Raw genomic sequence first — 14,719 nt, forward strand, 5'->3', positions numbered from 1 at the left:
TTATGCGGCAAGAGGATCGAAAGAGGACAGCTATGGGTAACGAGGGAGCAAGAGGGCGGTGAAACGAGCGTCCACCATGATGGGCGAGGAAAAGGAGGGGGTTCTGATCATAGAGGGGTATGAAAGAGAAGGGGAAGCAAGAGGAACAGATACCGGGGATACGGAGGCACCGTGTCTCTTGCCTCTGCGGCAAATCTGCAGGTTTCGTGTGGCGTGTGCGTGGCACGACGAATCGCGGGGATTTCGCAATCGTGGAAGCGTATGGTCGCGAAATGAAAAGGTGTTTTCCTTCCTTTTGAGTCTTTCCCGTGGTGAAAATCAGAACGCATTATTCGTGCATCCCGTTCGTGCATCTTTCCCTTGTTTCGTGCGTGTGGCCTCTGTGTACGTGTACGTGTATGTGTGTATATGCGGGATCATACTTGCCACCTCGTCTCTCGTGTGCCGTAGCGAGAACTCGGGGGATGAAGATCTTCAATGGAGCGGCGTGGTCGCTAGCTCTGCTCTCGCATCATCCCTTTCGAGATTCGAGGCTGGCCAAGAAGGAATAACGATAGTGGACTGTTGAGATGGTGGCTCGTTCTTATCCGCGAAAGGTCTTACACGACCGGATTGATTGATCGGCCGAGAGGATAATAGAAAAGAGCTCGTCGATGCCAGTCGACGACCCCGCGGACCAGGTGGGGGGTGTCCTCCCGTGAGAACGGGCGAATACACGTTCACGCGCCTCGAGACTACGCGTGGAGAGGAAGCTGACAAGTGCACCGTGTCGCGCTCCGTTTCTCGCTTTTCTGCGGGCTTCGTTTATTCGTTCAATCGACCCACGCGCATCAATCCTGCCAAACGTGCCCGTATACGTGATCTATTTTATTTTATAACCGCTCGTCGTGCTTATGTTTTCGCTCGATTTCCATCCTCATGTGAGAGAGAGAGCGATTGTTCGAAACCATTGTTCTTCGGTGGAAGCATAAACAAAAGGACGAGATTTCCTGGAGGAATAAAGAAAAAGGAGGGGGAACAAAGAAGAAACGGAGTTACGAAAAGGGGGAAAGTGGGAAGACGGATGAAGTAGGGATACAACGGTGTACAGTGTGCTCTCTCGCGTTTAATTTTTCAACGAGCCGAGTGAACGGCGCCACGATTGGTCAGACCGGGTCGCGAGGAACGTACGGATTTTTCGTCGCGTTCGCAGATTCTCATGCAAGTACGTGGTATAAGCGAATTTGCCGCGGTCGATGCACTCAAAAGCTCGCTCGGGGGAGTCGAGTGACACGTACATGACACCGTGAGGACCGTGGCACAGTCGATTCGAGTAATCGAGCGTCGAATCGAGCGTCGAACCACCAGCCTGGCCACCCCTGCCTCCTAACGAACCTGTATCAACCTAACCACGACCTTTCTTGCCAGTACGATATTTTTCCTCTCATAAGCTTTTATACACACGAGTATGTGATACTACGCGCTGTTGCAAAGTATCGAGTGATTATATTAAATTCGATATATAAAAATTCGATTAATTTCATGACGTCATATGTCATCGTTGATGGTTAATTGTCATTCGAAAACATCGGTTTTGTTTTGCCAATCATGTATTATTATCGATTCTTGAGAACTTTCGCCTCATCGAGAAATTTCCATCGATATCGAGAGTCCTGAGCGAGACTTTCCGACTAATTTATGATCGATATAAATTTTGCGGCGCATTACGCGTGCATGCCATTAGCGCACGTCAGCAATTAATATGTCTTAGTGTGTGTGGCTCGAAGCACGTCTGTGGAATTTCCACAAACCTTCGAAATTCCTTGCCTACCTCGTCTTATAATTTTCCCTAAGATTTCTCTTTCTCGAAAAAAAAAAAAAAAAAAACCATATCGCGTTTCAATTCTCATTTCGAAACGACAAAATTGTACAATTGCTTCCTCTTTTCTTTTCCAAACTAAGAAGAACACGTAACGTAGAGGGAATAAGAAGATGCGTTGTAATCGTTGCAGGACGTGGATTTGTTTTCGTCGCAGATTAATCCTGGGGCCGCGTGCACACACAGTTGTAATTGGAAAAGTGGGCCAGCGTGGAACGGTCGGCGCGGCTTAATCAGAATGAAATCTAAGAAGTCCCGAGCAACAATGGCTTTGTGATGCCCGAAGGAGGACCGTCGGCGAAATGAAAGCCCCTGAGAAACAATGGAAGCGTCCACGCAGGCATGACGGCCCCATTCAGATTCGCAGACGGCATGCTTAGTGGCGGCCAAAGGAGACGCTCAAGTAAGAATAAACCGAGCATCGTTAGAGAGAGAGAGAGACTTCCGGTTTCCCTTGGATCGAATATCATGATATACCATGCGCCTCGGTGTCTGCCGTATTATTTCTCTTGGATCATCCACGTTTCCCTTGTAAACGTGAACCCTTCTGTTTCTTTATTTTTTATTTATCGGATGCCCACTCTCTTTTCTAACTTTATGCTGTACATAAATTATGAAAAAATGTATATCTCCTGTAAAAACAGGTGTGTATAGAGTATCTCGTAAAGTGTAGTAGTAAAGTAAATTTGTGACTTTTTTTTTTTTTTTTTTTTTTTTTTTTAAGGGTTATGCAAATTCGCGTGAAAAATTCGATGGATAGATTTTTTTTTAATAGTAAAATATCAAGGGTAATATTGCAGCTGGCGCGCATATTCCAAATATATGTGATAATTTAAACGAGAGGAAGTGAGTCATTTTTACGAGAATTGAAGTCATTTGTCCTAGTTGTTTCAACTAGGGAGTTGTAACTCGAGAAAGCCTGGGAAACTGCTGTATGAAGCTATCACAATATTAGGAAAAAACGATAAATTAAAAAAATAAAATGAAGACTTTATTTAAATAAAAGTGAATTTTTAAAATAATATCTAAAATAACAATAATAATACAATACACTGAATCATTTGAATTTAAAGAAACAAATATATGATAATGATGAAACGTTTCCTCTCCTAGAAAAACAATTAAGCTATTTCGATAGAACGAAGAGACGTGACGATACGAAAACGCAGAGATCAAATTTCTGAAATCAAACAATCTGAATTAAAACTCTTTCTTTCGTATTGTTATAGGACCACTAATGGCCCCAATATAACGATATCAATTCAGCGTTAAGAACATCCTCCCAGATGTCTGATATCGACATTCTACAACTACTTAGCTCAGAAATATTATTCTTGTCCGTGACGAGTGTCCTACGCAGTAGTTTCGCTCCGCGGCTAGTTTCGAGAACAATATCGCCCCCTATATACCACCCTAGGTAACGGGAAGTTGGGATTTGTTGGGACAAATTCGATGCATTTCCGATTTTATGCCCGAGTCGAATCCACGAGCAACATGTGCGCGCAATAAAAGACAAAAGTGCGGGATTCCGCGAGATGATTCATTGATATCGTTACACCGCGAGGTTGCCCCTTTAATTTGATTCGTTTTCGATTCGGCAGAGATCGAACGAAAGCGCAACGTTTAAAATACTCGGGTGAACACTTACGGGGAAATTTCCATTTCAATTGCGACCGCATTAATATTCATAATCGCGTAAATAAATTAACCGGTTGTGTTACCGATGTAAACGATTAAGTATTTATTAGGTGTGCCGTTTCACGGTGTATGCTCCCGTTGGGCCGTCGATTATCTCGCTTTCAACTACCTCGGAAATTAAGTCTCAACCTGTGTTGTATATTCTGCCTGTCAATCTATATCGTGAAGTTTTATTTATTTCTTTTTTTTTTTTTTTTTTTTTTTTAGAAAAGATTTCTAAAATTTGTTGAATCCGTTTCAAAGAACGAAAGTTTCGTGATACGATAAAAATACGATAACATTTCTCGTATGATACGTGCTACGTGTGTAATATGAGTTTTTAAAATATTGTTATAATGTCGTTTTATTTGTCGAACATTCTTCCGTTTTCCTTTTTCAGATATCTCGTTTCTTCTGTCTTTTTATTTTTTTCACGCGGAGATAGAATTTATAATATAGAATCTTTCTCGTTAATTGGACAATGATTTTATTGATCGTACATGTCAATACAAACGTGTATATTGTATGCAAAAAAAAACTCAATGCGATAAAATTACAAAATTGATTGTACCACAAAACATGATAGGGGAAGCATCGAGGACTTCAAGGACTTTGGCCATTCTTTAAAACGATTCTTTTCAAAGTAATTGCTTTCAATATATTTCATTCACCAGATATTTTAATTTTGATCATATTCTGAGAAATTTAATTATATAAATCTTGATAATAAAGACAGGACAAAATGTGAGTATTGTTCGAACAATATTAAGTAGAACAACGCATTGAGAAACGGCCGTTTACGAGCGTAAACTATGGCGGTGAGTGTGTTAAACCGGAACTTATCACGCGTAATTTTACATACTCGTTACATACGTGATATCGTACCAGTTTATTGCCACTTTGAGATGCACAGAAATGACGCAGGAAGAAAGAATTTATGGCATATTAAGAATAAATAATATATAGTTTTATTTAGCACTTAGACGAATGTAGTTTTTATTTAAAATTCTAAATTTTATATATACGCATCGAGTATATAAGATGAAAGATTCGTATGTAAATTGAAGTTTTTGGAATATTTTATAGGGGAGTACTAGAAGGATGTAAACGGTTGCACGTTACATAAAATGTTTGACTCATCTGTATCGCGTGCTCTTTTAATGTATCTGCGAGTATAAATAACGACATAAGAGGTAAAAATTTCTCAAATGCAATATACAAATATTTGAACGTTTCCTTTGGAAATATGTAAAATATAAAAATCTATGTATTGAATCTTTTCTTTTTTTCTTAGGTAATATACATTTCTTTTCGTTTAAAATATAAAAAAAAGACACATCGCTAGTAAAAAATTTTTATTCTAGTTTCTTTTGAGTGGTCATCCTGTTCACGCGCGCTTTTCAAATCACATGTTCACGTGGCGTTCGATCATACACCAGTACCCTTCTTCAGCTCTTTTTCTTCCCTCATAATCGATAGATTCTTCTTTTTTTCCTTTTCAATTTTTTTTTTGTTTCCTTTCTTTTGTCTTTCTTTTTCCCCCCAGTTTACACGGGGAAAAAAGACGAATTGTATTCGTTAATTAGCCTCCTTACTCTCATGTGAACAGGGAGAAAAACAGGGGGCGATGGGGATGAATAGAAATATCGGGGCGTTTTTTCTTTTTCTTCTTCTCTTTTTCTTCTTTTCTCTTCTTTCCTCCCGGTTTCCTGAAAAGTTCCGTTCGGTCTGTTTCGCGTTAGAGTCAACAGGTTCGAAGTTGTTTTTTAAGTGTTGCGGAGAAAATGTTTCGGGAGAATAATGCAGAATAATACGAGCATACTGTAACAGGAACCAAGATCCCACCCTTGTTTTCGTATCTTTCGCATATACGCTTCAAGGGTTGACCTATTTCAATTTATGCGAGAACTTGGTGTTTTCGGCAAAAGTGAACTTACTTGCGAAAGATTGACTACGCGACGGTTAAAGAGGAACTTCTCGAAATCTCGTTTGTTTACCTGCTTGCTGGATCCAATATAATTTATGGCTTCCGATCATTCGAATCGCACAATTGAATACTAATTTATTAGTCGAGTTGGTAATTTCTGGAATCACATACGAACAAAGTTTTACAAGTTAAAAGTCTTTCGAATCAACGCAATCGATAAAAATTTATTTATTGGCTCGTTTTTGAAAAAAAAAACTTTTTCAAAAACGTTTAATTAACGATTAATTAAGATTGCGATATTTTTAAAAATATTTATGCAATTAGAATTTCTTCCGATTTACAATCTCTCATTTGTTAATATTAACCAGAGAATTAATTATTATATCGTTGTAGAAAAAATTAAGTGCTAAAATCACACGAAATAACCGATACTCGCCTTAATATCATTCCCATTTAACTTCAACTTTTTGCAATCTTTTCCCCATTAGTTTAAGGACCGACAGTGACGTGCAGATAACGGAAAAGTATCATTTATGATTTTGCTCTTGTTAGGAATACGATAAGGGAGTTATGTATTTCGAGGGAGCCCTCGCTCGCACATACATACACGCATATACATATTTCCAACCATCGAACCCTTCTCGTTAATATTCTGACGCTCCCCTAGACCTTTAACCCCCATGTATCCACTTCTTCGACGACTTCGATAGAATCTGTAATATATTCGAAGACTGCCGCTTATACGGTGACCTTTAGAATATCATACGAACATATGTCGAGTGAAGGCAGCGAGAAATAATAAATTCGCTCAAATACGACGTGTTATCGAGATGGTATCGTGCAGATGGAATTATATCAGTAGGCAGAAATCGGTCGCCAATTGAGAAATTTCGAGAACGAGTATTGCGTTGGGGTAACAATTAAAATAGGTCACCCGGTACAGGCGAAGAAAAGTTCGAAAGATAACGAAATTCGCGGTGTGGTTACGTCGCTTTCGATTCCATTGTCCTATAACAACAGCTGACGTGTAACTTTTGATATTGCATCACAGGATCGCTGATCAGAGCAATAAGTATCGATCTTGCGATCGTAATAAAAAATACGTTATTGGTTGTAACTAACTATCCCAAAACTATCCCATCCTTCAGATATTCCAATAATAAAAATTCGAAAAAATTCGTCAAATTATTCGAACCGATGTTTCATATTATTTCACATGTTTCAGGTTTCTAGTCGACGAAGGGAGGATCCACTAGCAGTAGCGAGAGAGAAACGGATAGTGGCATGATAGGGACAAGGCACCACCCTCTGCGAGGGCGCATCCTGCTGGCCCTCTTTTTTCTACTCGGCACGCTTGCCCTGCTCTCGAAAGCGGCTGCGTTCCCAGACTGGACCGATTGTCCAGCCGTGTGCCGTTGCAAGTGGACGTCCGGAAAGAAATCCGCCTTATGCCCTGACGCCGGTCTAACCTCACTCCCAGCCTCACTGGACCCTGACATGCAGGTGCTCGACCTGTCCGGGAACAAGATTCCCGCGTTACAGTCGGAAATCTTCAAGCGTTCCGGCCTGCTGAATCTGCAGAGGGTCTTCTTGAGGAACGCCGGCATCCACAAGATCCACGCCGACTCGTTCAGGGACATGAGGATCCTGGTAGAGATCGACTTGTCGGATAATCACGTGGAGATGCTCGAGCCAGACACGTTTCTGGGCAACGAAAGACTGAGGATCTTAATTTTAAGCGGAAATCCATTGACGCGGTTGAGAAGCCACCAGTTCCCGCTGCTGCAACACTTGAGAAACTTGGAGTTGCAGAGGTGCTCCCTGTCCGAGATCCACGGGGAAGCGTTCGTTTATCTGACTGGTTTGGAGTCGTTGAGGCTAGACCAGAACGTCCTCGAGTATCTAGAGGTGTCGGTGATATCGAATCTGCCACGTCTAAAAACTCTCACGTTAGACGGGAACCAGTGGAGCTGCGACTGCAGGCTCAGAGACTTCCGGACTTGGTTGATCCCCAATGGACCCAGCAAATTGTATTCCGTGCCTCAAGTGTGTTCATCGCCGACGAGACTAGAAGGTCGTAAGTGGGAGGACGTGAAACCTGTTGAGTTCGCCTGTGAGCCAGAGGTGTTCGTTCTTGCGAGCAGCATCCAAGAGGAGACGAACGGAAATTTGAGCCTCGCCTGTTTAGCCACCGGGGATCCGGAGCCCGAGGTTTGGTGGCAATTGAACGGAGGCCCGGTGAACGCGACCAAGCTGACCGAGCAGATTTACTCGGGGACCTACGTAGCTTACGTGTCCGACGTCGACACGGCGTACAACGAACGATCCTCCTCGCCATCCGGTAAACTAGTCGACAGGTGGAACAACCTGACCGTCTACAACGCGAGTGACGGTGACGCCGGGGAGTACTCTTGTTTCGCGAAAAATATCGCCGGCCTGGCCAGGGATACGGTCAGCGTAGCGATCCCGCGTGTGTATACGGCGCCCACGCTCTCCCAGAGCGACAACTGGTTGCTCTGGGTGAGCCTGGCCGGCGGTGGAGCGGCCGCGTTGTGTGCTTCCATTTCCGCGGTCCTTTTAGCGCTGTGCGTGTGCGGCGGGACCCGGCGGCAGACCGCTCGCGAAAAGGTGAAGCTTCAGAGCAGCACCAGTTTCGGCGACCAAGAGAAGAAGCTCCTTGACCTGTCCGTGACCACGACCACGCCTGGGAACAGCAACGATCGGGGCAGCGGCCACGGGAGCATAGTGGAGGGTTGCAGCACGGGCGACCTGGAACTGGCCGAAAGGGGATCCATTTGCGATCCTATGAGCGCGGCAACCGTCACCGTGGAGAGACTGCATCCGGAGATGAGCGGCGGCCCCGTGAACGCCATGAGAACCGTGCCGTGCGTGTTCCCGCCACCGCCGCCAGAGTTCACCAGCGGTGTTCTACCGCCCGGAATATTCGGGAACATATTCATATCCGTGGCGGTGCCGCAAGACGCCTCCGATCGTTGTTACCCCGACCTTCTGGACATTCCAGTTCACGCCACCGGCGGCGTGGTGAGCAAAACGACCACGGCCCTTCCGCCGGCAACCAGCGTCTCCAGTTTCGCCACGCTGCCGCGACGAGCGCTGCGCTCCACCGACCTCTGCTCGCCTTACGACAATATGGGGCCCCGTGTCACGGCTAACGGGAGCTCCGCGTTCTCGCTCACCGACGTGGACCTAAGATTATCACCGCCTCCGCCACCGCGAATCATTCAACCGCCTCACGAGTTCGTGTCTCTGTAAGGTGACAAGTCCACGGCATTCGAGGGAAATAGTCGGTATACTTGTTCGAAAGCTCGTCCGTCGCTTCTTCCTTCCCACCCCTCTCCTCCTTGAACGTACACAACAACCGTCGTACTCAGTCGCGTGTGTCCTCTTCTCTCCCTTGTTCGTTGTGTTCGTCGTTGATAGTACTTCACACGTATTCGCATTTTATACAGTGAGCCGTGTGCCTACCAGGTGAAACACGAGGCGAGGTGATGTTGTTTCGATATACAGGAATTGTATAATCTTGAGAAAGGTAAAAAAAGAAAAAGCTGTTTGCAATTTTTACTGGTTGGCTTGCCCATAGAGCTCGTAGTTTGATTTTTATCGCCTGTGATACTCGTCGTTATTTTATTCATTCATTCTTCTTCTTCTATTCGTTTTTTTTTTTTTTTTTTTTGGAAATAATTTTTCGATTCGCAAGAATGTTTGATATGATAGAATAAACACAAGAAGACCAATGATCCTGTTGCCAAATGTAAGTTAAGGTAATAAAAATAGGAGGAACACTTTTGTATATCTTGTACTTATACCGTGAGTGCTGTATGTATAATATACTAGATGTACTTAACACTTGTTATCGTCACTTGGTAAGCGAATGGCTCACGTTTTTAAATCATCCGGAAATCACTCCTCGAGCGTACATTGATTAAGGTTGTATACATACAGGGACCTAGAAAGTTTGTATCTCGTTGATATATTTAAAAAGACGTCCGGAGGTTATCGAAAGTAGTATACAGTTATGTCTGTCCAACAACTTATTCGATTACATAAGACGTCGAGTCTCGAAACTGCACGTTTCTTTTTTTTTCTTTTTTTTTTTTTTAAGAGAGGTTGCCGACACTAGCGCCAATGATCGACGTCCGCCATTTGGAATTATCGATACGAAACGAATCTTTTTCACCAACGAATCGAAACAATTTTGTACATAGCTCGAACAGATTAATTCGTTCGTTTGCTCAAATATCAGAAACGAAAAGTATCAGAAAGTTAATTTTACTGATGCTAGAATTCATAAGACTTTTTATAACAAACATAACATATGTACAGTCGATCAAATATTTTTTGATGTTGATCGTTATAGAAGCTCGCTGTGCAATAATTTTAAGAATGTCATTCAACGCTATATTCATATATTAATGGTTTCGGTTGAATGAGCAGCAATTAGCAGCGTAGTTCCAATAGAGTACCGCGGTTATTTACTTTTCATTTAGTTCTTTAATTAATCTATATCTCCGTTAATTTATTTCCTATTCTGAAAATGTTTAATTTATACGTAAATTAGTTTTTCTTTGTGTATGACGTTGATATATGTCGTATCTAACTAACGTCTTCCCTTGTTATTCCGATATTTTAAATATTTTTTTGCCTTTTATTTTAAGTATAAAAATAAGATTTTCTCATTTTAATTTTAATGAAACTAATTTTAAAACTATGAGATATTTGCTAGAAAAAAAAAAAAAAAATACTTCATTGAAGAGATGATAAAATTCTCTTAATACACGTTCCCTACTTTTTCAAGCTTCTGTCACCTCTAATTTTACTTTTTATCTTTCTGTCGCTTTTTCTCAATTTTAATTTCTATTATTCCCTCGTGAAACGCAATCTTCTTCCAGTTTCTAAATGTACAAAACTTCGCATAATATACTTTATCCATCTTTTAGTTATTAGATTTTTCAACACTCTTAATTATCTCTACAATTTCCAAAATTTCATCTCAAAATCCAAATCCAATTCCTCGTTGAATTTTCATGAATTACATCCATTGTTTTAAATAGAGATCCTTCTTTAATGTCCTATCTACGAATCTAATCTTTTTACTTTAAACTTTGGAATCGATGGAATCAAGCTTTCTTTCTTACCTAATTTCTAAACTTGTTTTATTCGTAATTTTCTTTTACGCTAAAACTGCCTAACAAAAGTCATCTTCCCAATTTTCAAATTTCAATAAAATCACCGTCAATCACGTTCCTCCAAACCGTGATGATACACAAACAAGTGGACACGTGCAGTTTCTAAGACGAGCCCCCTCGTGTCTGTATGTTCGCTTGTCTAACTGGCTTGCATGCTTGGCTGCTCGTACAATGACGAGTGCGTGTGTGATCGTTTTAGAACGTAAGTCTCTCCTAGTTGCCAATATCCACGGATTCTGGTGGTTTGTAAATAACGATTAATAAAAAAAAAAAAAGAAAATCACAAAATGAAACGATAAAATGGACGGAAATGGACGAAAAGAAAGGGACAAAAAAATAGAAGAAGATAAGGAAGAACGAGGGATATCCTCGTGGCGGATGCAGAGGACGAAGTAACGTTATCTCCCCTAATCATTCTCGAGGTGTATCACTAGTTTGTTACGTACTCTACGTGTGCATGGTTGGTGGTACCGAGATCGTAAAAATCGGTCAACCGTTAAATCTCACGTGTTTCGAGCGATTTCGAAATATAATGTAAGGGAAGATTAAAAGTTGGAATCTCGTTCAAGGCTGTGCGACATCCAATTTCACTTGTCTCTCTCTCTCTTTTTTTTTTTTTTTTTTAGAATATATAATTTTCATTTGAAGACAACGATGTACAATAATTGGATCGTAAGTGTGGTTATAATAATTTACAATATGCTTAATTGTTAAAAAGTGTAAAATATATAACACGATAAGACGATTACTTTTTTTCACTCAATTCGAATTGATTCAAGTTGAAATAAGTAATAATAAATAAATATTTAACCTGTTAAAGGTAAATCGAATCACGATTTTGCTACGATATGGAAATGTCGAACTTATCGTACTTTTTATAAGATAACGTGCAGCCCTGGATATCGATCGCATCGTTAAATATCATCATGCAATGTTTTTATTTGCGATTTCACCATTTCGATCCCGCCAACTGTACATATTTGTTATCGCAGTACACGTATTTAATATAGCGTGGCCGACGCGTGCCGCGTCGCCGCCCATTATGAACACTTTGTCAATTAAATAAAACGATTGAATTTTACACATCATCGAATTATTGTTCTGACTTTTTATTCCAGCGCACGATCGAATGAAAAATCCGATCGACTCGTATAGAAGATCAGATGTCTTATCTTTGGGGGATGTTGAGGGGGGAGGAGGAGGGGGGGGGATGAAGATTACAAGCGAAGGATCAATGTTCAAATGGTGTGTAAATTCGCGAGGAGAAATAAAGTATGAAAGCTTAGTCTGGTTTGATTGAGACGATGACTGATTGATTGGTTGAGAGGTTGTTGAATTTCTTTTGAATTGTTAAGAAATTTTGAACGTATTATTTGTTTTTTTTTTTTTTTTTTTAACTCCTTGCGTCATTAAATTTTGGAAATGTTTCAAAATAAAGTAATTTTTATTTTCGTCATTTTTTTTTTTGTTAAATATAAAAAATATTTACAGAATTTTGTTGAGAAAAATATCTTTTCGAGGCAAAAATTTTATCACGTATTTTATTACGGAGATTTCAATATAATTTCAAGTAAAATATTAAAAAGACGTAATATTCAAGTGTGTGTGCAATAGTGTATGATCGGAATAGGAATATTTTCTATTTCAAACTGTGAAAATTTAAATATAAAAATACTAAAAAATTTGTTTAGATTCAAATTGTCGGAGTTAAAAGTAAGTATTTTCTTTTTTTTACATTTAAAATTCTACATTTTATACATTGGAATTAAATTATTTATTAAGAATGCTAAAATTTAAGAATTTTATTTCTTTTAAAGAACATTTATTCAAAATTCTATTAGTTTGGGTAAATAAAATATTCATTTAGATTTTAATTTTAATTATCTGTTAGAAATTCGTACGAATTATCAAACGATATTTATTCAGAATTCTAAATTGATTTTCAAGATTGATGTTCTTTTTTTTATACCATTAAAGTACATCTAGAAACTCTTTGAATAATGAAAATACCTATTAACTCAAAGTATCTCAATCGTATCATAAGAATATTCAGGAGATTGAATGCAAATTGGCGAATCGACAGGGCTGATTATAATCACTCTCTATCACTTGTATCCATTCAAATTAGAACTTTGAACTAGCGTAAATAACATGTGCATTGTTTATTAAATCGAACCATTCTGTTAATTATATATTATTCTAGCATGATATCAGTGAATAGAATTTCAATTCGATTCGAATAGAGATGGAGATAAGCATTTACAATTATAATTACAATAATATCGCAGAAGATGAATCTATGAATATTTTCTACTTTTCTATTCCAAAAATTCAGAGACTTTTGTCAATTTCAAAAGATTTCAACTTTTTCTTCGATTTCGCAATTACTTTTCCTTTTGTATGTTGAAACGTTTACATGTTTCACGTAAGAAGTGAAAGAAGTCAATGATCGATCAGTCGAATAGAAACGATATTATAGGCAATGAATTTTGAATTTGAATTAACAATCGTACGGTTATGGTGAAGGCAATTCTGAGATGGATTTATAAAAAAATATCTTTGTAAATTGGAAAAATTTGTTTTAACTTTTATAAAACACGAATCGATTATAGAAAATTTTTTTAAAATATTGGAGACAATTTTGAAGAGACATTGCGAGCACACATCCGTGAAAAGTCAAAGGAATTTTTCATCGTTGAATTTCGTTATTATTATAAATACTTGCCTTGAAATAAACAATTTATGACAAAAGTTCCTGAGGTCTTGTATGAACACGCATCTTGTATCGTTCAAATTTTTAAAATATTTCTATTACACGCATCGATTATATTTAAACAGCGATTAAAAAAAAAAAGAAAAGGACACAGAAAAAGGATAAAAATACGCGGATTAATTTTATAAGATGCTATTCGCAAGTTGATCACAAGAATTAAACGAACTTCATTGCTCATCCGAGGCTTTTCCGCTTGAAACTTGGCCAACTTGGCTATCTTTCTATAATTTGATCGGTCGATTAACACCGATACGAAACATCCTCTTTTCCCTCAGTTTTATTCGATAACGGAATACACGATTCGCTTATTGCGATGATCAAAAGAAGAATGTTCGTGTATTCCATTTTCAAACGAATAATTCAATAAACTGCGAAAGGGAGGATATGAGTTTGTGACTGTTTGAAGAAAGAGAAAAATTTCTTCTTTTGAGGAGGAAAATTCTTCTGTTATAAAAAGAAAGGGGAAAAGAGAAGAGAAATTCTCGTATTTTACGATTAATCTTGGAACTTGAACCTTGACCATCCAGTAAAAGAATGGATTCCTCTAACTTGCATTTATTATAATCGTTTCTGGAAAAAATTGTGTTTCAAAAGTATTTTATAATATTTTTTTTTTTTAGATAAAAGGGATGGTTTCAATTTTAAATCTTTCGAAAAGATTTCTAAGATTTTAGTTGGAATTTATTCACACAAATTAAGGAACAATCAATGGATATTAATTTCAAAATTTTTGAAAAAATATTACATAATCGATGAAATGAAACACAATGAAAATAATTTATTCTGTGGATAGAATATTTTATATGAAAGCTTATCACGACTGACTTTATCTTAACTTTAAATTTATTTCATTGAGAAATACTTTCTGTTTAATATAATCAAGAATTCTAGCGTAATTAACACACCGTATTAAATTATTTCTATAAATTATATTCAAAAAATAAATAACAAAAGATAACTAAGATAAATATCATAGCAGCTTTAAATTATCAACCAAGCAATATTTTTTACTTTTCCAACAAAGGAGATCAGCTTCAATAAAATAAGAAAAATTAAGTAAACTTAACAATAAGGAAAATAATTTATCACAATCCTTTACACCTACTAATCTTATCAATAACGATATATTTTTCATTTCAAAGCAGAAAATACGAAGGAAAGGGGAAAGAAAGATCGAAATCAGACACGGGTTGGAAAAAAGAAAATTCGCGGAGAGCAGGAGCAGGATGGATTTATCCAAGGGAAAAAGTTCGTGTTCGAAAAGAAGAAGAAGCATA

The 14,719-nt window shown here is 38.7% G+C and overlaps 1 protein-coding gene across 1 annotated transcript; it reads left to right on the top strand.

Annotated features, from left to right (window-relative positions):
• The first annotated feature begins 155 nt into the window (after window positions 1–155).
• On the top strand, window positions 156–11,762 carry LOC100867463 (uncharacterized). Its single transcript, XM_003698881.4, has 3 exons — window positions 156–1,406; window positions 1,992–2,261; window positions 6,688–11,762. Exon 3 carries the CDS (start codon window positions 6,747–6,749, stop codon window positions 8,733–8,735), a length of 1,989 nt encoding a protein of 662 aa, XP_003698929.1. The 5' UTR covers window positions 156–1,406; window positions 1,992–2,261; window positions 6,688–6,746; the 3' UTR covers window positions 8,736–11,762.
• Window positions 11,763–14,719: the final 2,957 nt, after the last annotated feature.

The sequence above is a fragment of the Apis florea genome, unplaced genomic scaffold, assembly GCF_048593485.1.
Source record: "Apis florea isolate Af1SG1 unplaced genomic scaffold, ASM4859348v1 contig_2274_pilon, whole genome shotgun sequence".
Classification (NCBI taxonomy): domain Eukaryota; kingdom Metazoa; phylum Arthropoda; class Insecta; order Hymenoptera; family Apidae; genus Apis; species Apis florea.

Bases quoted from the DNA above. Each gene is read 5' to 3' on its own strand.
- LOC100867463 (XM_003698881.4), top strand. From the start codon at position 6,747: ATGATAGGGACAAGGCACCACCCTCTGCGAGGGCGCATCCTGCTGGCC.